The sequence below is a fragment of the Micropterus dolomieu genome, linkage group LG13, assembly GCF_021292245.1.
Source record: "Micropterus dolomieu isolate WLL.071019.BEF.003 ecotype Adirondacks linkage group LG13, ASM2129224v1, whole genome shotgun sequence".
In the NCBI taxonomy this organism is placed as follows: domain Eukaryota; kingdom Metazoa; phylum Chordata; class Actinopteri; order Centrarchiformes; family Centrarchidae; genus Micropterus; species Micropterus dolomieu.
The window spans coordinates 24136105-24162192 of NC_060162.1; the positions used below are offsets into that span (position 1 = coordinate 24136105).

At 39.7% G+C, this 26088-nt stretch overlaps 1 protein-coding gene across 1 annotated transcript in view; it reads right to left on the reverse strand.

Annotated features, from left to right (window-relative positions):
* The window catches only part of LOC123982279 (voltage-dependent N-type calcium channel subunit alpha-1B-like), a 42601-nt gene extending 16725 nt beyond the window's left edge, over nt 1–25876 (reverse strand). The window contains exons 1-4 of the mRNA XM_046067720.1: nt 25748–25876; nt 19836–19927; nt 18959–19111; nt 12454–12641 (exon numbers count right to left, since the gene is read on the reverse strand). Of these exons, the coding sequence (XP_045923676.1) occupies nt 12454–12641; nt 18959–19085 (315 nt within the window). The 5' untranslated portion in view covers nt 19086–19111; nt 19836–19927; nt 25748–25876. The remainder of the gene's footprint in view (nt 1–12453; nt 12642–18958; nt 19112–19835; nt 19928–25747) is intronic.
* Between the last annotated feature and the right edge of the window lie 212 nt (nt 25877–26088).

Here is a 26088-nt window from a genome sequence, read left to right on the forward strand (position 1 = left end):
ACACTGAACAAAATTATAAACGCAACACTTTTGTTTTTGCCCCAATTCATCATGAGCTGAACTCAAAGATCTAAGACTTTCTCTGCACAAAAGGCCTATTTCTCTCAAATATTGTTCACAAATCTATCAAAATCTGTGTTAGAGAGCACTTCTCCTTTTGCCGAGATAATCCATCCACCTCACAGGTGTGGCATTTCAAGATGCTGATCAGACAGCAGGGGTATTGCACAGATGTGTCTTAGACTGCCCACAATAAAAGGCCACTTTTGTGTAGAGAAAGTCTTGGATCTTTGACTTCAGCTGATGATGAATGGGGGCAAAAACAAAAGTGTTGCATTTATAATTTTGTTCAGTGTAATTAATTTAATTAGTAATATAACAATATATAACAATACCGTATCAACAAAGTAAAACACCTGACATTTTTTCATTTGAAGCACCTGAAAACTTGGTTTCAAATCCTATTCTATGTAAATACCACAAAACAACAAAACACCCATAATTATCATTTAAGGAGAGCTTGAAGAAGTTTCATCTGCTTCATCAGGACTGTGTGGGTGTGGTTTAAACAGATTTGAGTTGACCGCGGTGTCTTCCTGGCAACACAGCAAACAACCTTGAATTGTAACAATTCTTTTTCCAAGAGTGCCTCGTCTACTCCAAACCAGAGAGAAGAGCACAGAGGAAAAACACAAATACATGAAAATCTCATGTGACATAACCAATATTGCTACAATATTGTGCTCTCATGTAGAGTTCCATCACTTATAGAAGATACTTCTAGGGATTCTAATACAAGATTTGAATACAAGATTCAAATAAGAGCAAACTCTATTAGGTCATATGAACTGTTTTTTTTGCAGTGTTAAACCTGAATATGACACACCAGAGGTAATTAGGGCTGCTTCTAATTTGATGGCAGCCACTGGGTTGCCAGTAGAGACAGAGGAAATGTAATAAAATCACAGGGCATGAAATGAAGATTGCCACATTATCGACGCTGCGAAAGCACCCACACATCCTGCTGCTGCTGCTACAACAGTGTCACTTCCCTGCTGACTGGATCATGAACAAAAGCATCAATGCAAGACTTTGTATCACTCTCACGCCATTTCTGCTAAAAAACAAACAGATGTGCATGGTGGGGTCATGTCATTTTTCTATAAATCTAGAAATTCACTCGGAGGTGTTTATTTTGATTAAAAACACAAGTTAAAGTGACCAATGAAATCAACACAAAAATCAGGATGGTTTATAGTTATATTTTTGCTCATAAAAACACACAACCATCAAAACTGCAGGTGTAAATGTCACACTCTGCCTGTCTGCCATGCGGTGTTTTGCACTTTTGTGTTTAGTTGGCTTTATTTTGGTCTGTTGGGTTTTGGGGGTCTGTCTTGTCTTTCGTCTAGTGTTCGGTAACCCTTGTCATGTCTGTTACCCCAGTGATCCCTCTGCATGTCTGTCTCTGTTTTCCCCTGCTCTCTCTCTCTCTCTCTCCCTACCTGTGCCTCGTTAGCCTCATGTCTTTCACCTGTGTTGCTCCCGCCCTGCTCATTAGTCCCTGTGTATATATACCTTGTGTTTCTGTCTTGTCTTTGTCGGGGTATTGTATGTTGTCACCCTGTGTAGCAGTTTGTTCTCGTGTCTCCAGCCTTACTCACCGTGTCTCCCTGTAACCCTGCTCAGTTTTGGATTCTGGTTGTCACCCTTTTGGATTTCTGTTGGACTGCCTTTGTTTTGGGACTCTGTCATCAGCCACTCAGTTTGTAAGTGTGCTCGCCTTTTGTTGTATTAAAACCCTTCTGAACTGTTCCTGCTGGCTTTCGTGTCCTGCATTTGGGTCCTCCAATCTACTACCTGCTTCACCATACAAATCCGTGACAGTAAAGACTTATAACCACAGAACAGCACATGCTTGATGGAAATAAAGTATCAATGACTTGACCATTTTTTGTTGTTTTACTTCGGTAAAAGGACTCTGGTCCATAATTGCACGAGATCTTTGTATACTGTAGTAAATGTCCTCTGGAATCCTTTTCAAAGTTTTAGTCTTAAGCCCCAATCAACACGTGAGATCACTAGAGGCAATTTATTAGTTACTTTGCACTGCTCCCTCTGGAGCCACAAAAGGCTTTAACTTCTTTCACAAATGCAGGAGTACTCTCCACCTGCTTTGAAGGACTTTGAAGTGTCCCACTTTAAGGTTTGGTTTGCATTAGGTTAGGGGAAGGTTTTTGAAAAGGTAACAGTAAGTTTGCGTCTTCTTTTTTCAAAACTATCCTCAAAAGAAAAACAGCATTTGCTGTTTATTCAAATACTTAAAAGGCACTATGTTTACATTTACCAGACAAGGACTACTAGTGCCCTATGAGTCGTGACTGTGGTCTGTTGATTTCAAAAGCAGAAATGACGCTGCCAACGCAAAACCTCATGGGAAGTAGTTCAGCAGTGTCATGTGACTTTGACATGGGAGATCACTACTCATTTCCTGTTTCCTACCAATAGTCAGCAACGGTTTCTCTCAGCCATGATCATGACCTCTTCTTCACTTTACCCAACTAAAAAAAATCCCCAATATTTCCCTTGCCAAAGCAGGGTGCAGGGGGGTGAACATGAACAAGATAATGATGTCAAGATTAAAAAGTCATATCTGATCTAGTTGATGCTGGACACTGATAATATGGTAACAATATTTAAAATAAAAATGAGATCTGGAGGTGAAAATGAAGGTGGCCATGTCTTGTGCTGGAGAGCGATTCACTACATGGCATGTTCTGTTTAGGCCCAAAAGAAATCCAGATCATTTGCTGTGTGCTAATGTTGAAAAACAATACTGAGCTAATAAAAATCATCTGGAGAAAAACAGCATGTGATTATGCCTTCAGCAATCTGTCTTCACATTATTAGTTATTATCACAGCAGGAAACATTTAGTCGATGTAGAGGAGAAGGGCAATATATAAATCCAGCAAATGACAGAATAATTTGGAAGGATAATGCTTATTATTCTCTGCTTGGATAGCTTGAACTTCTGGATGCATATTCCACCATAATCTCCAGTGTTCTGAAGTTATAGCATATCAATAACATCCACTGTGGGGGTTTAGACACTAAAAACGAAACTGATGGGAGGATACTTTGCTCAAATCAAAAGCACAGCTCTGCTCCGGCTGGCAACATTATGATCATTAGCATAAGCTGAAATCTCTCTTCATTTGCACTCTCTTCCCTTTTCCTCTGCTCTGTTTCTTGATTAAAACATCACTTTACACTGGGTTTAATAATAATTCCACGGAACATGGGTTGGGTTTGCGGTCTTCCTTATTACAAGAGCATCTTGTCTAAAATGATATTTCAGTGAGATGTGTTGATGAAGAAAAATAGTTTACTCCTAGTTTGTTTCTACGTTAGGGATAGCGAGAGAGTCAACGGGCGGGTTAACGAGAGATAAAAACCAAAACCATTGCTTTAAATGAAGGCAAGGGGCAGAGGTGTGCAATATCATCAGGCAATGCACTGCTTTGACCAACTGAATACGTGCAAGCACACATTTCTAGTAGATTATTTCTGAGTATTGCATGTTGTTATGGTTTGAGATGACTACTTATGAGACAGGAAGCCAGGGTTGAGTAATAGAAATACAGTGGTTTATAATACTAGGAGATAGGATTTTAGAACTCTGGACAGAAATAATCTACTAGGAATGTGTGCTTGCAAGTATTCAGTTGGTCAGTGCAGTGCATTGCCTGATGATAGTGCACTGCAGCAATAGGTTAAACATTTTGCCAGACATTGAAATGAACAGTGTTACTCTCCGTCTGAACATGGCCTGTGTCTTTTTCCCGTGCCTTTACACTGAATTTACATCATGCCGATAAAAGTATATTTTCAAGGCTCTGCTCAAACTGTTAAACAAATTTTAAATTGTCTTGCTGTCTGAAAAGCTTTTAAATTGGACTTCCTGGTTTTTATTTCATCTTCTCACTGGTACCTGTAACAACATGTTCACACCATCAGAGAGCTATCATCAGTCTGAATGTGCCCTCATTGTCACCAGTCCCTCCAGCTGAAGAATAACATGGCAGACGGCAGTGCTTCGTTCCACTACATCAGCTGCTGGGAGACCACAGGATCCTGGGATGATGCCTCGCCGGGGGAGGTGGTGTTATGAGGGAAGTGGGGGGATGGACGGCACAGAGGAAGTAATAAGGGAAGAAGAGGGAGGAGGACTGTAATGACATGGAGGATGGGGAGGGGTGCTCTGCATTTTCTTTTAGACCATTAGAGAGGAAGGTCTGAGCGATTCCCCCTCCAGGCAGAGGTAGCAAAGTCATCAATCTGCAAGGTTAATGCTGGGTAACAGGAAAGTATATAATCCAGAGAATAAAGCCCCCGCCTGAGTGCTATTCTGGCTTCATGACGTTACAGACTTTTCCATCCCCTCCTGCTTCTGTACCAAGAGTGCATCTACTTTTGTAGACTCAGGATATTTAAGCATACATGACATGCATGCACGCTCCATTGCATTCACACAAATACACCTATGGCTTTTCTCCACTACGTAACATCGTCATTTGATTTCCTTTGTTTGCCACTTTCTTTGGGGAAAGCTTTGTGGAGCATTTCTGCCCTACTCAGACAGTAAGTTACAGTTACGTTCAGGAGGTACTAATGCTGTCAATCAATGAGTCAAAGAAATGTGGCAACATTTCATTATGACTACTGTAAAAACAATAAGCACCATTTACTACCGCATCAGTAATGGCAACTGTTTTTTAACAACCAAAACTGATGCAATGGGCTTGTTGGATCAACAAACCATGATAAGCATGTGGGGAGAAGAAAGAGCTGGAATCAGAAATGAAAAGGTGTACAAAAGGTGAACAGCCACGCCCAGATTAGTCAGAGGCCCCTGTCTTTTAGAGCCCCCACCCACCAACCCACACACACGTGTGCACAATAAAGATTTTGAATTATTTGTTGGAAACACCTCGAGTTAATACAGGACTGATTTACCTGCTGGGCGATATTATCGGCAATTGCATTTAAATTGGTATCTATGTTTATAGCAGCCGAAAAAGAAACAGAGAGACAGATCGTTCAATCACGTCATGAGTGTTGCATAATGTCAGCGGAAGGCACTCTGCAACTCCCCTGTTGATAACAGCGCCACAAATCCACCACAAAACAAAGCAATCAGCTGACCAGAGTCGAGCATAAAACCAATGACAGAGTTCATGCTGAATTGGTCATTTGTCACATGAAATACAATACTTAAACAATAAAAATAGCACTCATCATTTCTCCTCTTAAATTTTATTTCTCTCTCTCCCAAATAAGTCTTACCAACCCACCCAGTTTTCCTGGGAGAGTGCAATTTTTCATTGCCCTCCCCTGGTTTCCTCCCGGGTCACAGCAATATGGTTAATGTTACAGTGGTTGAGTGGTGGAGGCTACGCTGCTGACAGACTTAATTGTAGATTTATTTCTGAAACACTGTGGCAGTTCTAGCAAAGGGTCCTTCATATCTCCTTGTTCATCACTTACTTACTAACTTAAATATTCTCTAACATTGCTTACAGCAGCTAACGGGGCCAATTGCTAAATTAGATTAAGCACAAAGCTAGTAAATGCCATGTTTATCCTTTGAAGAGTACTAACGTCAATGAGCGGTAAAATTATAGCGTTTAACTTATTCTAAATACATCCGCGAGCTGCGTGTCTGTAGTTACAGTCCAACATTTAAATAAATCTGAGCTGAACACAGCTTTCAGCCAAACAAAGTTATCTAGCTCCTCTTTCAAATGTGCAAGGGGTGAAATCTCAAAGTTGTAGACAGTCATGTACTGGTTGAGAAATGGTTCGGTAGTGCTGGTTAAAGAATAAACTAGACTTGAATACCATATGCTTGTTCTCTCTGCATATTCTAACAGCAAATATTTATTGATGTGCAGTTGTTTCCATGTTCAGTTGTTGAGACTGTAATCTAAGTTTCTTTTTAAATAATCCATTTAGGAAAAGGTATTATAGCAAACATACTTAACAGCTTTCAATATCGGCGTGTTCTTAGTAGTAGGAATTGGGTCTTCTATCCAAACATTTTCAAAATCAAAATATCAGCTTAAAAATTGGCTCTTTTTCAATTTAATATCGGCATTGCGCCCCCAAAATCCCTATCGCTTAGGCTCTACAGGATTTACACTGATCAACACCTGGATTCATGCAGGATTTACAACACATGATTGCAACAATGCTTTCCTGGACCAGCAGCCACAATATCAATGCATTCCATTGCTTACTGTAAATCACTGGCATTATGTAAACGCGTACTGCCTCACCTCTAATCCAGCTAGATGGAAAAGATTCTTCCATAACTCACGCAGAAACACATAAGGCTACTTCATCGCCACGTAAAGAAAGGCCTCTCTCACTTTAAAATTTGATGACAGTCACAACCCACTTGAGCTCCTCCCGCCAGTTACCGCTTCTCTGCCCACAGCTGTTGCACTAGTTTAGGTTCACAGTCCAGCTCCCAGTGACAAAGCTAACATTGTTAACAGTGCTCTGTGATTTTCTCACGCAGACGATCACCGTGTTTCCAATCAGAAAAAACACCAACAAATTCATTTTTCTTGGTTGAATAAAGCATACGGGCAAGGTTAAGCAGGGATCCACAGCAGATCATTAGTGAGGTAATGTTGACTTAGCGCACCTTACCACACATCACAGGATGAGGCTGGATATCGTTGATTGAAATAAAAAAAATATTTTTTTTCGTTGGTTATACACAATGTCTGAAATGTAAACAATAAAAAAGGAAGAAAAAAAGGTTTTACTTCCCCTAGCTTGGGCCCCAAGTGCACAACACTTGCCCAGATAGACCATTGGATAATCCAGTTTAACTGCACTGGACTCCATATTGTGTCTCCCACCAGCCTGTATTTCTGAAGTGTCGTGACTTGGCTAGATACTGTGGGATCCAAAGTCTCACAGGTTCTTCTTCAAAGGTCAGGTTGTCAAACATGTCATATCAGGGGTTGTTACGTAAGTGACAACTGACGTAGAAAGTATAGAAAACAGACAAGGAGGAGGCAAAGTGTTTGAACAACAGCATGTGGAGTGGTCTTTGTGGTCCTAATGCACCTTCCCCCTTCTCTGGCCGTACTGGCAGCATGGTTAGCCAAATAAATATTAGAGATCAGAATCCGTTAATTATCATGCTTTTATAGTTATTCTTGCATCTATGCATGTGATGAGCCATTTCATTTAACAGTATAACTATGAAGTTGCTCAGTTGTCCATCATGAGGTCTTTTTGGTCTTGAACAGTTTCTCAATTAGGCCTAGATTGTGTTGTACTGTATCAAGAGCTCTAGCTTCAGAGACCCTAATGGTAGTGACCAATGGTCCATGTTAGCGACCATGGTCAGTGGACAGGCCACTGAATTGGCTACAATCACCTCCCCTTTCCACAACAAATCGGCTCACATGAACACCATGTCAAGCTGCATTATCAGGCTATGGTTAGCCCATGGCTAGATCTGTCTCATCAGTAAATGTTAGCAAGTAGCAACTGTAGAAAATACTACCTGCAGTGTCCTGTCAAAGCATGCTAATGCACACCTGTCAGCCAGACTCAAACAATTATTTTCCATGGCCATGGTTCTTGTAATGGATAACTGGCACTTGTTACACACACAAGCCTACAGTGAGTGAGTCACCAAAGGCTTCAGCAAATGGTGGATGTATAGGTGTGAACCAGGTGTTACTTCAGTGAAACACTGTAAGGACTCTCCATTGAGCTCAACAATGTCTACATGTGTAAAGCAAAACCTTAAGAGCAATCAGACCAATTCAAGAAGTCCCAAAATGACTGTATGAATGTCTCTATAAGGCCACGAGAAATCTCTCCTACCTTATCCAAACACCTCTTCCTGCATGTCTTGTCATGAAAAAGAACATACTGAAAGTAAGAAAAGACAGATGACTGGATGGTGAAATTCAGCTGTGCAGAGAGAAAGACCTGGTTGAATAGATGGGCAGGAAGAAATGCTGTAATAAAAGCAACACAAAAAGGCTGCAGTAAAAATAACTGGTGGATCAAAAGGAATGACTTTGAGCAGAAGGAAAAGAAAAAGCCCAAAATACGAAGAAAAAATACCGATTGAGGGGAAAAAAGGCCTCCTCTGATCACAGAAGCATTGGTCTGCAGTGCTAAGGATAATAAGCCACAATAATCTAAGGGAGATGTTTGGAGTGAAACAAGCAAGAAGAGCAAGGAAGGAAAGATGGCTCTCTGTAAGTGGCTCACAATGTAGTGCCAGTTAGCTGCTCTCTCGTGGGAATGGTGAATCTGGAGGGAAAAGAAATGAAGGCAGGGAAAGGAAAAGGAGAGGTGTTTAGGGAATTAAGAAGATAAATGTAGAGGAAGGGAGAGTAAACTAGAGGAAGAAGTATATGTGCAAATAATGAAACAAATAAATCACTGCCAAGTAACATGTGATGGATCAAGAATAATTTAGCATATTTCAGCGAGTATAGAGCAATTCACTATGACTGCATTAACTTCTTAACTTCAAACAGCTACCTGCAAGAAAGAAAACAGGTAGCTTGCACCAAGACTTGAATGGTCTACAGCATGATCAGAAGCAGAGTTGCACAAAGCCAAAACCCTAATTTTGTACCGATGGTTATCAATGACAAAACCTGTATTCAAGGCGTTCAGTGAAACATCTATGTGCTTTGTCACACTTGCTTCCAACTTATCTAGGTTTTATAGCATTAACAGTGCATTAGCATGGATCTTTTATGTAGTGAACCGGTGAAACAACATTTGTCCAGAAAAGACCATAAATTACTCTGCATCCCAAACAAAATAAAATCTGCCACAAAAAGGGATATCTGCCTAAAACATAACTCAAGTATTTTGTAGTCATTGAACCAGAAGAAGATCATATGATGAGCACTAAAACATTAAACGGACCATCTTCAATCTCGTCAATCTCATCTAAATCACATAAAAAAAAGCTGTTACTCCTAACTCCAAAGCTAATGTTAATGTACCTGAACATAACTGTCCACACAGGGATCTTTGACTTTTGGTTAAATTCAACATCATATAATATCACGATTTAGGCAGTTTTTGATTGATAATAGCTTCACAATTTAGGTTTGTATCAAATATCAACACATCATCTATCCTTATGAGGGGTGGGAGAAAAAATAGATTCTTAGATGCATCGCGATGCGGACGTGGAAGACTCTGACTCGATTAACAAATATCAAAAAAATCGATTATTTAAATGTTAATTGATAACGTAATGTTGACGGAATACTGACGGAGCTCGCGGAAGTGCAGCACCCGGACCATCTCTGGCGTGCACATAACAGAGACCAGTGTTCCCTGTAGGTTCCCCTTGTACTCGGCACACCACCGCTGAGGAATGAATAACCACCCTACTTAAATGTCACACAATCATTAATATCAATGCCCAAGTAATGATTTTAACTCGCACACTGTGCGAGCGCGGTAACACTCAACACTCAACACTTGGCAGCGGCAGAACATGACAGTGAAAGTTAGCAGAGAAAAATATTAGCAGTAAGGGTTTGTCTGAACGTGCAGTGTAGGTCACAGTGTGTCTGTTAATAAAAGTCTGTAGTTTCCCCAACTGCTGGAAAAGTGAAGGCTGTTAGCGCTAGCAGCACGTTTTTTGGCTGTTATGTAATGTCAGCTAAATTAGTAACAAAGTAACATTAATTTTAATTAGCTCAGCTGTATGTTATTACTAACTTACCTACTTGTCAAGGGTTGAGAACATCAGGTACAAGCTTAGACTAATCTGGTGTACAGCTCTGTCCAGTATACTGTACATCCTCATAATTATATTTCAGTTTTATTAATTATCCAAAGATCCTGTACAGAAAAAAATTATGCATCAAGATGCATCATAATCGTTTTAGCCCTCTAAATCGTAACCAAATCGAATCGCGAGGTGCCAAGAGATTCCCGCCCCTAATCCTTATAACTGCATGTCTACACAGAAATGTTTTAGGCTCATATAGCTCACCATAGCTGTCTGCGCAACGGTTTGTTACACTTGCCCCATACACACACACACAACATGTCCTAAAGCATATTTTTATGCTTACAGTCTATTTTTTCTGTGTTTTACAAGCATAACTTTAGTGTGCATTGGGCTACTGCTGCTCTGCTAACTTGCTGCTTACACTAAGCATCCTGTGTAAGGTACAATTTGTGCTAAATATGACAAATTAATCTAATTTTAAAGAAGATATACTTTATTTAATCCCATGAGGTTTTCACTCTGTTAGTATTTTCACACACAGGTCTGAAAGACACACACATGCACACAAACAGGACCTATAGCAACACACGGAGAGATGTCAGAGTGAGCAGTTAGGGGTTCAGGGGCTTGCTCAAGGCCTCCTTCGGCAGTGCCCAGGAGGTGAACTGGCACCTCTCCAGCTACCAGTCCGCAGTCCGCAACTCTGGTCTGAGCTGGATTTGAACCGGCGACCCTCCGGTTCCCAGCCTAATCATTATGGACTGAGCAACTGCCCCCCCTATTATTATGTAAAATGATGATTAATGGGCCACTGTTCAAACATGTTCACATCTGTTGCAATGTTAGATCATCACACATTTCTAATGTTTGGACCACCACAGATGAGGAAATTTATGTTTATTTTCTGAAAGATTTTCAACATTCAAATTTTGTATGTTGGCTAATTTATGTCACATATTACAAGGTGTTTGTGAAAAAATTCTCCATTCTCCTCTGTTCTCCTTTTCTTTTTTTTTTAAATTATCTCAATGTGTCCCTACATCAGAGGAAACCTTTCAAACCTTTCATGACTCTGTAAACACAAGAAATCAATTTTTTTTTGTCTTTAAATGTAAACCTGTGTCAAATTTTTTCTCATTTGGCGGGTACTGTTAGTCCAATATGTGAGGCTTATGTTAAATTTTGCATTCATCATTTGCTAAAAACAAACAAACACTAAAACAGATGGTGTCAGACAGCCATCGTGGGATTGGCCCAGACACTTCGCCATTTTTTAGTTCTGCTTGGCTGGACGTTCCTTGTCCTTAAGGGATTCTTGTTTTTCTTTTTGTGTTCTGGGATTGTGTGTTTTTAAAAGGCATAATGATGCTTTTTGCTGCCCTGAAAAACCAGAGAGATCCTGGCATTTAGATAACAAAACAGTCTGAGGGGGCCCTAGCAGCTCACCTAGTAGAGTGTGTGCACCCGGTACTAAGGCTGAGTCCTTGTTTGGGTTGATAAGAGAGAGAAAAAGCATTAAAACTTGGCTGGCTGGGGGGGGTCGTCCCAGTGACCCAAGCCACATGGCCAAAATGTAGATTATTATGTGACATTTATTTGCCCTCTCTTTCCATGTTTCTATTTCCACTGCTTTTCTCACGGTACATGCTTCCTAACTGAATCTTAATTTCAATTTTTATGCAGATGACACCCAGTTTTATATTCCCATCCTCTCCTTTCCCATGCTTTCTGTAAATAAGCAATAATCTGTATGCATTTTTGCTTCACATTTATAATGTTATTATGTTCCCTTTCTGTAATTGTCTTCTTTTTTGCAGGTAGGAACGCAGGTAGGTAGATACCTTTATTTGTCACAATATAACAGGTTATATTTTATATTTTATATATATTTATCTGAGTTTTGTAACTCCCTTCTGCTACATAGCAGACAATATACATTAATACCGAAGCAAAACAAAGATTTAAATTATAATAATTATATAAAATAATAATATAATATATATTATAATATATACATATATAAAAATAATATGATAATAATAATACAAAAATAATAAATAATTATAAAAAGTGTACTGAGATACTGGCAGACTTTTTTGTTCAAAATAAACTTCCCATACATAAATGGAGACTAACACTAGACAGGTACACTGTGTCCTCTGTGCCACTGCCTGCCACCTTACTATCCATGAAGTACCAATACAGGCACACCCTGAAGTACCTGTTCACCATCTCTGCTTCAGCAGGCTGGTTCTCTCCCCCTTCTCTCTCACACACATGAATAAAAGTGCTCCACACCGTGACCAACTACTTTCAAGATGCCCTTCAGCAACAAACCAATCCTCCAAATTCTTCAGGGGAGCCGCTCAATGGTCACAGTTTTGTAGTTTGTAGCTCCCAGAAGCCAATGTGTGTCTCTATATGAATGTTAAGCATATCGGTGGTGGAAAAAGAGTGTGTGTGCCACTCTCTGAGTGAATTATTCATGGTGTTATAACCCTAATGGTTCCTAGAGGCGGTAGTAATTGTTATGATACTCACAGATGTTGAAGAAGAAGAAGGAAACAGAAAGACAGAAAGCAAGAAATCAAGCTTCTACTGCAAACAACAACATTCCAAAGTTTTCAGTGTATATAAACTCACGCTGTAAAGGATATCCACCCAGCCTTCCATGGTGATGCACTGGAACACAGTAAGCACTGCAAACAGGATGTTGTCAAAGTTGGTGATACCAAAATTTGGTCCGGTCCAGTACTCTCTGCACTGGGTCCCGTTGGGACACGTCCTGGCTGGGGGCTCCAGACCACAGGGCCAGTCCACTGCTCTCTCACCTGACCGAAAAAGAAAAAAAGAGAGGAAGGGAATGAGTTTTGATATGCATATTTACATTTTCACTTTACATTCACTAGTAAATGTGTGTTGTTTTTTTTAAACTGCTTATGAAGTATCTATCAGACGGATGGATAGAAAGATTGATATATGGATCTCAAGTGAATGCATGATTGAAAAGATTGTTGAAAAGTTTTCATATTCTCTGCCACTTAAGCCACTGGAATGATTTGAGTGGCCCCAAATGCTAACAGGTGTTATGTGGGTCAGAACTGCAGCAGGTACAGCAGAGCAGCCAAAATGTCATTTTCCCCTGCAGTTTATTCCAGCTGCCGCACACTGCACTGATGTGTCCCCTCACAATTAGTCATCAGTCATGCTGCTAACTCTTCCAAGGGAAACACCCACAGACATCCCTCCCAAGTGCTCTGCCCACCTCAACTGGTTCCTCTCAGTGGAGGCCATTGACCTCTTAACCTTATCATGCAGAGTGAGGCTGCAACTTCATCCTGTCAGTCATTACACAAAGCTTGTGACTACAGGTGAAGGTCGGTACACAGTTGACAGATGAATTTAGAGCTTTGCTCTGTGGCTTTGCTCAACAAAGCGCCACTGTTGTTGCTGCAAAAGCACCTAGCCAGTAGCCAATATAGTAGCCCTTCTTCTCCACTCAGAACATCTGGAAGTTACTTTTTTGTCAGCTGCCCCTTCTCCTCTACAATTACTTAGCCATGAATGAAATGACTCATCAAAATGTGCATATTGGGGGGGAAAAAATAATTTAAGCCTAGAATTAAACATTTTTGCCACATTGCAGTGACTGGGGGAAGTGAAAATACAATATTACACCATATTACAAAACCAGGTGTTTCTAGTCTTGGGGTGTCGCGTCTAGCCAAGTATCTCTCTCACCTCTCCTATCTCCATCTCTACTATCTGCTATCCGGTGAAAGCATGAAAAAGAATATTCAGAGAGACAGGCTCCAAATAGTTTGTGTCATTTTGTGTTTGATTCTATCAACCTGGGTTTATCTTACAGTTTATCTTACATTTTTTATGAAACCATTGGAGCATACTTGTAGAACTTAATGGTGCAACACAGCTGCAACTACAGCTGCCAGCACACTGTAGACCTCACTGGCTGAAAGGGCCTGAGTTGGATCATGATATCAGTGATGCTTATTGATTGGTCTTTACGTGCACACCTCAGTGTGTTACCCACACAGATACACAGCATCTTAGAGAAAGTGCACTTTAGGTAAGGATGTAAATCAAGACATATCTACATTTAAAGTGTGATACATACAGTTGTACAGTAGTGTTTTTAGTCTAAAGTTTGTTTTTACAAACTTGTCTTAACCCCACAACACTGCATCCTAAGACCAACACACAGGATATGATTAACAGTATATTCAACAAAGAACTATGCTCTGCTGTGAATTTGTAAAAGATGTGTTTTCAGGTTTAATCAGCTTGGTTAAGATGTATGCCATCTATGTGCTTAAGAGAGATGATAGTACCAGTGTGTATGGAGGGTGCTGAGAGTTTGTTTAAAGGATGTGCTGGCGCACATGTCAGCAGATGGGGATCAGAAAAAGAATAAATGTGCTGAGTATAACAGATGCCTTGTGCACCCAGGCTTTCATGAGGGATAGTGCCACGATCACAAGTTGTGCCAAGTTTTAACGATGATTTGCAGAGCCAGATTGCACAGCCAACATCCCTCCGGTGTCACTCCAGTAAAATGTGTCCTTTCCTTCCTACTGACAGGTGCTGTGTCAGCCGGACTCAGTGTATAGGAACATCTCCGGTCTCTGTTTCGTTCTGCTAGGTGCAGTTCCTAATTGAAAGGAGAACACTTACACAGTACATTGGGACCATAATTTAAGTTTTATTTAGTCGTTTTTTTTAATAATTAATTTTACTGGCATTTCTTATAATTTAAAAGTTTGAAAACTAAAAAAATGAGGTGAAAATGTAAGAAATGCTATTTTGTCAAGGTCTGTCATGTGTGCAGGCAGGAACAGGTTTTTGTGACCCAAACGCAGTACAAGCAGGCGGGACAGATTTAGTCTCTTTCAAAATTTATTAACCAAAGGAAAGAAGCCAAAATTATGGTAGAGTCCAACTAATAAAAGAAGGTAATCCATAAACAGAGGTTGTCCGCAGAGTAGCACAAACAAAGTCCAAAACAACGAGTAATCCAAGGTGCAAAAGAACAAAGGGTAAATCCAGCAAACGTTGCAGTTAAACAGACAGGCAAGCAAGAAACACCTCAGAGGATGAACATACAACGAATCAGCAAAAGCAAAACAGAAGCAACAAACATTTAAGCACTGACTAACGAGGAGGGCGCGTGCACAAACAGGTGAGACACAGGCAGGCAGGGTGATGAACTGACGGAAACACAGACAGATACCAAACAGGCCCAAACTAACAAAGCCACAGACAAATCCCAACAGAAACATGAATACCTATAAACAGATATACAGGGCACAACAGACCAAAACAAGATAAGACAAATGAACAGAACAAAGTATACACCCAACAATCATGAAAACAAGCAGATAGATCAAAACCAGATAAAACATGTAAACAGACCAGAATCACAGAACAAACTGACATAAAACAACCAAACAAGGAGAGGTAAATAACTAACACCTGGCAGACAGGTTACAAAACACAAGACAAGAATGAAACAACAGTAGATCCCAAAACACAGAACAGGCAAGAATGAATCTAAACATAACAAATTAAATAACAGATACTGAACAGACCAATAAGCAAAACTCACAGAGACCTAAACTAAACCGGGCCGATCAGACAGGCAGTGTGATAAATTTGTAGTGATTACACATAGGGTTGAAACGATTCATCGATTAAATCAATTCATAAAATGCTTTGACACAAATTCGCGTTTACACTGTGAACACGACGTGATTATGATGGAGCTGTTTGCAAAGTGGGGGTTAGAGAGAGAAAACAGCGAGGGACAAAAAAGAAAGTGTCCAAAGTATGGGATTATTTCAAGCTAAAGAAAACAACAACTCTGTAATGTTACCGTCCGTCCAACGGAAACCAAACTTTTGTCGCCTCTGCAACAGCACAATGGCAGCTGAACAGAAAGCCCCGGTGTTCTGCCAGCGGACCACAGACAAGGTAACAGTAACAGCAACTTTAGCATTTAACTGAAATCATGACTGATTGTTGAGTTGAAGGCTAGCCAAAGTAAGCCGCAGTTCTCAGCTGAAAATGTCCACACTGCCTTTTTGGGCCGTGAGTTGTAACCTCACAGTCATGAGTTAACTGGGTGTTGGAGAGCTGCACCTTTTAACTCACCTGCAGCTCTCTCTGTAGCTCAGAATCCCTGCTACCTGCGTGTGCTAATCCATCCTTTCAACCATATTCTACGTCTTTATAATTGCCATCTTTATAATAATAAACAACAGCTGTTTCGTGTGCAGGATCGCTCATTTCCTGTTTCATATTTTTTCTTGATAAAAGTGGTTTGGAAACCAGCGTCGGATGTAGTGTGTGCCGGGGGGCGGCGGCAAGCAAAAGTACTTACATTACATCTAGCTGACGCTTTTATCCAAAGCGACTTACATTTGCTATACATGCCAGAGGTCGCACTCCTCTGGAGCAACTAGGGGTTAACTGTCTTGCTCAGGGTGGATGGGTCACAGTGGGGGATTGAACCTGGGTCTGTCACACCAAAGGCATAGTCTTATCCATTGCGCCATCGCCACCCCCTACTTCTTAAACGACGCATCGATGAATCGTTGAAATAATCTATAGAAGCTTCGAATACTAAAATCATCGTTAGCTGCAACCCTAATTACACACTGAAGTTTAACTGTATGCTTTTTCCCTTCTTACTTCTGCTTACATTTATTTATATGCAAAATTATTTAAATGATGTAATGAAAATCAATAACAAAAATAATAACATTTAAATAAATATGTTGGAAGGATCAAGGACATACAGTATCTCACAAAAGTGAGCACACCCCTTTCACATTTTCACTTAGGGGTGTACTCACTTTTGTTTCCAGCGGTTTAGACATTAATGGCTGTGTGATGTGTTATTTTGAGGGGACAGCAGATTTACACTGTTATACAAGCTGTACACTCACTACTTTACATTGTAGCAAAGTGTCATTTCTTCTGTGTTGTCACATGAAAAGATATCATCAAATATTTCCAACAATGTAAGGGATGTACTCACTTTTGTGAGATACTGTATGTAGCGCATGTATTTCGTAGTGCTGTGGGCTTTTCAGTGTCATGTTGTTTATAGTAAACATATTGCCATAACATTTAATGTGCATATGAACAAATTTAAAGGAAGAGCCATGAATATTTTAGAGGACCATCATGAGTATCAGCACAGAAGTTTAATGTAATAAGCAGTGCAGCTGGAAATGGGATGTTGGTAGAGTACTACTAGAAGACTACAGAGGATTTTAAATCATTTTTGGAGTTTGTGGAGTTTGTTTATAATCGTATTATTGTCACAAGGGAAATTATAAGAAGCAGTCCTTCTGTGTGTTTGTCCTACACAAAACTGAATTAACGGCTCATGACAATATGTTTATTATTTATCTAAAGGCAACATCTCAACAGAGAAAATTAAAGAGAGGAAGAAACAATTTTTCACCGGGCAAAGGACAAAGAAGAAAAGGGCTTCAATCAGCCTGTGCTCAAGTATAGGGACACCCAGTGAACCATGCAAACACCAGACATCTGACACACACGTTCCTTATGGCTTCATCCAGCATGACCTTTTTATGACTCACTCATTCATACAGGCACACACACACACAGAAAAAAACCACACACAGCAGCCGTTGTGTAGAAAGTTGTTACCAGTGCTACTCAGCTTAATCAAACCCTGCTGTGTCTCTGTGACTAAAATAACTCAATAAAACACGTACTGTACATTAGCAGGCTGTCACAACTGCTCACACCACTACAAGCATCCGGACTGGCTGAAACACACATACACACACACAAATACACATATTTTTACAGCTGGCCCAGCCAACATCCCTCAAGTCACGCCTTCACACTCTATCTGACACCAGCAGTGGGGAAATAAAGGCTCCTCGTAATTTTTATCACTGTATTACACAATGGGTAATTTCAGCCAAGCAGTCCGACTGTTTTCTATAATTACTATAATGATGTAGTATAACAACAACACTGTAATGTAATGTTTTTTTGCTGCTATGCTAACTCACACACACAGGGTAGAAGGCTTGTCTTTGTTCCTCTCTCCCTCTTTTTTATCTTCACACATTAAATGACCATACCAATGATTTCGGTAACGGTGCACATGTACAGTACACTTTACTTCTTCTCCAGTGCACCATGCTTCATTCGTCAAACATTTTCAGCTTTCAGCCTTCATACCATCCTGATGAAGGCCAGATGGTAATTACAGCACCATGTAAGCATAACTGTAATTAGTTTGATACTAATAACTGGGAACATTAAGATGCTGGTGCTCTTTTTTATTAATTACCTCTTTAATTTGTACCAAATTACATGGCATTTTCAGGAAACGTAAGACTTTTCAGGGCAGATAAAATAAAGTGTTTGCCAAAGTTATTTATTTGTCACAAGGCAATGAAGTGCAGACAGATAAATCTGCAATTAAACTGCATTATAGTTTTATAATGCAAAGTTTCAAGAGTCAAATTTAAAGAATTGATTGTTTCTTTTTCTTTTTTTTTACAAAAATGAATGGAAAGCAAAGGCTGCCTGAAAGGTAAAATGCATTGTAAAAGTCTATCACATGTATTAGAAAATGGTAAGCAGTAATGTAAAGTAAACATGATTTATATTTAAGGAGACAAAACACTATTATGCTAAACTCCCACTCACACTTCTCATGTAGGAGGAAGATGGAACTAGTGAATTGCGACCTGATTAACACCATTTGAGATTGCATTCGATCAAGAGGCTGAGTGCTTAAGCATCCCTATTGAGTTACAGCAGAAGCTATCAATCAGAACCTGAAGACTGTGAAAAAAACCTTCATTAAAATCAAGATGTGAAGAATGGCTGTCAAGAAATCTGCTGTGCACTTGTTTGTTACGTTGATATAGGCACGCTGCCTGCCAGCACTGTGAATGTGCAGCTACTTATGAATCATTTATGTACGCCTGCATAAATATGCAATGCAATATATGTTCTCATCCATAACAAATACAGGACCACAGCTGAAAGAAAAAAAAGTTTCTCCTGGTGTCAACTCTGCTGATAATCAATGTTGTCATACAAACAAGCGCCACAGCCAAGTTGTTGCTCTCACCAGTGTCTGTCTTGAAGCAGGTGGTGTGGAATTTGCCCATGTAAAACTCCACCCCGATGATGGCAAACATGACAATGGCGAAGAAAAGCAGCAGGCCGATCTGAAGCAGAGGAACCATGGCTTTCATTATGGACTTCAATACCACCTGGAGACCTGAGAGGCAGAAAAACATGGAGGAGAATAAAGGGAAAAGAGTGTTAGCAAGACTCGGCCTAGTTCTTGAAATTACCGGCTTCCAAGGAGGTTTATTGACACGTGGGTCCTATTTTTTGTTGTTTTGGCCCTCATTTCAATCAGCTAGTAGTGCATGTCCCTCATTTTATAGAAGAATGTACCAATGTACGAAGGTAAAATGACAACTTTGCAAGACAAAGACTAGTTTAACTACATAAAATCTAATTAACTAACGGGCCAAAATGCAACTGTGACAAATTAACAAAAACAAATTAAAAAGTAAGAATGAAATGATAAATAACCAGAATCAGAATGCTCTATTATCACTGAACACAGTTCAACAAGATGTACAATCAAATAAAATGTACAATCAAATAAAAAAAAGTATTTAAAAAAGTAAGGGAACAGAAACCTACACTACAAAAATGGTATCAGCAGTAATAAAAGATCACAGTCAATGTATCAATAATACTGCATTCAGCTGTGATTATTATTTACCTTGTCATGATAATAAATCATTACTGTATATGTAGGGCAGAGAATTAATTAAATAATAAATCAAAATATCAAAGCTAAGAACAAGAAGAGAAAGATGAGAAATTATGTGGATGTACTCCTGCCTTTTAGTCTCAATGCTCGATTCACGGCTGAGCAACAAATTGGACAAGAACTTTGCTGGAGTTTAGACAAGAGAGTGACTTACTGGGGATTCCTGACACGAGTTTCAGGGGCCTCAGCACTCTCACCGCTCGCAGTGTTCGCAGGTCAAAGTCCGAACCCACCGTGGCCAGGATTCTGTAGATATACACACACACACATACACACACACAAACATCAAGTAAGCATGGTTAAAGTCTCTCCAATGTGACACAATAGTTCACTGTAGCACTGATACACACAATATGGTTGCAACTGCCAATCACAGTCTCCCAGAAAGGTGGCATATTCAAATTGCTTGTTGTTTTCTATCCAAAACCCAATTTACCATGATATAAAACAGAGAAAAGCATTTGAGCACCAGTATGAACAATCTTTCTGCCTTCCCCCCACACACAGCCTATAGGTTGATCCCATAGGTGTCTGATTACATCATGTGCTGTTTATATCTGCTTTTACCAACAAGTGGGGGATCGACATGGCGTGCGCATGTGTGCGTATGTGTGTGCGTGCGTGTGTGTGTGCGCATGTGTGTACTGGCCATTGAGCCACAGCTGGCAGCCCTCATTACAGGCTGTACACACAGAGAGAGAGAGACTTAAGTGCTTCACTGAAACACAGAAGAAGAAAAAATGCTCTAGGCTAAGGAGAGAGAGAGAGAAGGAGAGAGGAAGAGGTCAACAAGAAAGAGAGGAGGTGGAATATAACAATAGGAATTGCTGTGCAAAGAAATATAAGGTATAAGTGAACTCCAGCCAGGAATGATATTAATTTCATCTGGAATATAAAAGAGAAACATTCCCACACAGGGGGAGACTTTGCTTCACACGGTAAGTGCCGTTTTACAGAGGGATATCACCTGGACACTTGTAGCTTTCAAGGAGGCAGAATTATTTTTACCAACATTTTTCTAAACACAAGACTGAAATAGCTTTTCATTTTGTTTCAGTCCAATCTGCACTGCTGTGTGCTACAGACACACTCTGCAGGGCAAGGCCATTACACACAAACAGAGTCACTCAATATCAGATTTTTGTAAGGTCAGTTTCTAGTCTATGTAGCTATCTTACTTGCAAATCTGACCAACGTGGTGGAGACAGAATGATGGATTGAGAGAAGTCTGTCAACAGATGATAAAAGGGAAACAAGCTGCAGTTTTCCCTTGACTATTTAATTCACTGTAAAAAATAATGGAGGATTCATGATGTGTTTTTTTAAAACACAGATGAATATAAATGATCTTATTTATAACATCCCAAATGGGTATGGTTTTTAAAGCTCTCAGTTAAGTACTGTCTGGAGGGCAAAAGCAGGCGAAACATCCTCAAGGGTACAATAGCTTTTATATAGAAGGTAGCATACACTCAGGACTGATACAAATTCAGTACACACACACACACACAGAAAGACAACATTGAAAACAAGAATGGTCCCTGGTTACCAGTTGGCATGGTAACTGATAAAGCACATCTGTGCTTTATGGGAATTAGCTTTACGGGTGAAATCATTCTGCTGGGATGAAAGTGCCTGTTTTGTAATATAGAATACATTGTTTCATAAATATTTCATGTAAAGGTTTTGGAGTTGATCAAATTCTCCGACAATGATGGATTTCCAATCTCTCCTTTTTTATAATTTTGTCAGTACTTTTCCACATGCAGATTTGTGATTTATTTATCACACTGGGTCTGTATTTATCAAGCTTCTCAGAATCACTCATGTGAACACTGCTAAGAATTGACTCAAGAGTAAAAGAATTCTTGGCTCTGCGCTTAAAAGCTAGTTATCAAGCATCTCGGTCCTAATTTAAGTTAAGTGGAGGATTAAATCTTAAGTGTCAGTCTTAGAACTGATTCACGACACTGTGCTGTGCCGCAAACAAGAGTTTCTATGACGATGTAGGCAAGGACCAATCACTGAATAGAATTCCTTATTTAAGAATATTCTCAGATAAATTCACATTGAATAGTAAAACTCCTTAGAGGAGTTTACATTAAACAGACATTTGACAAGAGAATACATTAGGATATACACATTGTATTGAATTGTATTTGTGTTTGCTAGATTACACAGGGTGTTGTTGGTCGATAAAATGTGTCACAATGTGTGGAGCTGTAAATGCCATAATTGTTTCCATGACAATTTGACTTATTGATGGCTGTGATGGCCCTAAAATATCAGCATTGCTGCATTTGTCCTGTGGCAAAGAAACGAAGCGTCATCACAACCTTCAATTCAGCTGAAAGCGCATTGCTGCGTAAAGTCTGTGGTGAGATGACGTCCCTCACCAACTCGCTGACAAAGATGAAGCCTGCTCTGTCCAAACAATATTGTATAAACTGCGTGTCATAAAATAATTCAGAAATGCTCTTCCTGTCCTGAAGTATTTGCGCATGTCTCTGTCTCCACAGCGCCATCACAAGCCCCTAATGGCAACTCCTAACCACTTGAGAGACCTCTCGAGCTGTCTTAAATAACTGGGAGAGTGAGAGGGATTCTTTGCTTTAAGATGTTTGATAACTTTCTTTTATTCATAAGTTTGAAAGTAGGAGTAAATTTCATGAATTCTCAGCACTTAAGACTAAAATGGCACTTTCAGAAGCTTGATAAATACCGGCCCTGGTTTACAAGTTTCAGCTCCACATAGGAAACCTCGAGATCAGAGCTTAGGGATGACTTAAAGGTGACATATCGATGAAGACTGCAAATCAGTGTATAGAAGCCCTCTTAATACCCTCATGTCAGCATGCACAAGTATACGTGCATTCACACTTACAGAAACTTTACTGTAAAGAATTAAATAAACCAGAACAGACTCAGTCTTTCGTTGTCTCTCTCCATGGTGCTGAACATCTAAACCCACTCTATCTGTGTCTCTCCACTGTACTGTTCTCAGTTCAGGGCTGTCCACAGACTGAATCCATAAACCTGTTCCAAATCAAAGGCTCCCCCTGAATCAGCTGAGAAATAAAGCCTTCTTTTGCCTAAATTTTGAGGGCACATCTTGTGTCTTTTGCATCCCTCATGATCCCACAATCCACTGTGCCCCATCAGTTGTTAAATAGAGCATTCAGGTGACCCTTATTACCATTGATTTTGCCAGGATGCCAGGGATGTTGTTGGACTGTATGGGCGTTTCAATTAGAAGCAAATAAAATCAATGATGACCACTGAAACAACACCTCAAAAAACACTCAAGCAGATAGATTGAGAGAGAGATAGAAGAGTTCAGTCAGGATCAGTTGTTTAACATTACAGTGTAGTGTAGGTAACACACAGATGCATATTGCACTGCCACTTAGTAATTAGTGAAAAACTCACCCACTGCTGTGTTCCACAAAATGAGCTGAACTAAACAGTTTGCAGCTCATTACTGGTTGAAATTCACGCTCACTTATAAGTTTCCTTTCTTTCTATAACTTGGAAAAAGCTCTGCGGAAGTTTCGTGGTAACAAATCCTTTAGATGTACATGTTGTGTACGTTCTTGATGTTCACCTGTAACTGCACTTTACCTCACAGAAGAGGAGAGGTCACCCCCTGTAAACACTAATTAGACCAAACAGACTCAAACGGGCTTAAAAAACTCGTGCCTGAACCAGGAAATAAAGATAATAAAATTTAGGGAAAGAAGCAACATCGAACAAATTTATGGCAATTGGTGAATTTTCATGAGAGAGGATGCCAAGATGAGAATTAACACCTATTAAGCTACAAATCCACCATTTTAATTATTATCACCCTACATACACCCAGAACACCAATGCAACCACCCGACAACCTAATAACTAACAGCAACTGAGAAACTAGCAACCACACAGAAAGGCCCTTCCACACATCTAACGATTTATAGCTGTTTTACAAAATCTAAATATTTCAGAATTCCTACTGAGTACTGATTGAAATTGGTCTTTGTTTATCTGTATCCAATTGAAATAAATTAAAGTAAAATCATTTTGTTGGTTAAAAAAATTTGAGTTGACATAGTTGGATTTCAAATGATTCCCCAGCTTCCACAGTGTACTATAAAACTTTGAAATTTGTCAAACCAGTGTTTAAAAAATATCAGTGTTCTGGGTGTTATGTAAAAATATTTTATTCACAGTACATAAGGGCACTGTGACCAGAGGAAACAGAATGAAAAGACGATATAAAAACATGAATCATCCCCCTGTACTGTTTTTATATGCCGCACAATCAATAACTCACTTTCTTCTGCTAAGTGTCTATATGTGTGCACATTTGCCTGTGAAGGGATGATTTGATGACCGTGTAGACAGACAGTCGGGCAGGGAGCAGGCCGAAGAAGAAGCTATGAGTTTTAATATCCCTTTATCATCACCACAATATATCCATGTGGGCGCCAGACACTGGCACAGGAAATATGGAGGGTGATGCTATCGTCTGTCACACACACACACACACACAGAGCCACATACCACTTTCCTCCGTACTGTCGCACACATGTACAACAGACCACTCAAATAAAAACAAAAACACAGACAAATACATTAACAAAGACACACACATGATTTCCAAAAAGGTGTACAAATTCACACATACACAATAAAGTACCCATTTCCTGTGTGGTTCTTCAAATATTTATCCAGATCCTATGATTCAGCCTTTACCGCTGGAATATCAATAGAACCTGTACTAATTTTACCTTGAAGAAACAATGGCAGAACGAGACAGAAAGATAAGTGATCCATGCTCAAAATATGTAGGAACAAACACACCTTTCGCTTCATTTGGTTTCATTTCTGTTCTTCACGCAAAAAAATGTGACTTGTGTGATTGATACTCATGTTCACTCATGGACAGAAGTGAATTACACTTTTGTCCTCGCGGTTCAATGGATGAGCTTTCTTACACATGAATGGTGGTGTAAAATGGACACAATGGGTGACATGCTCACCAAGGAGAATATGAGAAATAATGTTTGAACAAAGCTCTACTCATTAAATATGAGACCTTACACTCCTATGTCAGAAATTCAAGCTCCGAGAATCAATATTTTTTACCAACTGAGCTGTTTTGTCTCTTTTAGCTCATTGTTTTGGTTTCACAGTTAATTTCATTTTGGTTCATTCTCATTGTTTCACTTTAACCTTGTCTCCAACAGCAGACAAGATCTGATACACTCACTGTACTCAATTTGCCCAGCACCAAACAGCTGGACTGACAAAGCTGCTGGTGAAGAAACATTAGGCAGCCAAAAAGCCATATATTTTTTTCTCAGGAGGTGATGAAGACCAAATCAGAGCTAAAAGGAGAGATAATATTTGACTTACAATCAACAGGTGGACGGAAACATGACTAATACTAATGTTGCAACATGATGTGTAAATGTTGACAGACAGGTTGAGATTGAGAATAACAACTTTCAAAGGCAAAGATGGGGCTGTTTGTTTGGGAGCTTAATTTGGAGCTTTAAAAAAAATGTATTCAGCTTTGAAAGAATAGTTTGACATTTAGGGCACTTGTTTGCTTTTTTGCCATGAGTTAGATGAGAAGATCAATATCACTATCGTGTCTGTACGTTAGTGTAAAGGTACAGCTAGCAGCCAGCTAGGTTAGTTTAGCATAAAGAGAGCCTGTCCTCCACAAAAAAAAGACCATTTAATCATGTCGTTTTAGCCACACAAAATTAAGACTATTAATAAATTAAGTTTACGTTCATCGTGGCAGCGACATCTAGTGGCCGTACAACGCAAAAACATGACAAAGACGATCACGTATTATAAATAGCCATAAAGTTGTACTCCAGCAGTGGTGGGTTTTGGTGGAAGGATAGTAAGTTAGCTGCTTTTCACCCGGGAGGCCAGCATTCGGGTTCCCATGTAAAACAAAATTGAAATTTTTTATACAGTAGCATAAGCTTCTTAGCTTAGAGTTAGCTAGCTAGCTAACTATGTTAGTAAAGGTGTTGACAGCCCCCTGTAGCCCCTAATCCTTACCAAAACGTAGCTCCGGTCGGGAAACGAGTTTGACATTCCAGTATTGGGCGGCATGCACACTTGCCACCGGTAGGGGCACTATTACATAATACGCTCACAGCAGTCGTATTTGGAGGTTAGTTAAAATGACCTATGTTGTCGTTTAGGTTGGAGAACTTGTTGCATAAAGACTGGAAGCAGAGACAAACAGCTAACCTGGCTCTGTCCAAAGATAAAACGAAATCTGCCTACCAGCACCTCCAAAGCTCACTAATTAACAAGTTATGTCTCATCAGTACAATAATGAAGTATAAAATAACTTTTTTATATGTGAGGTTTAGAGGTGTTGGTGGACACTTTTT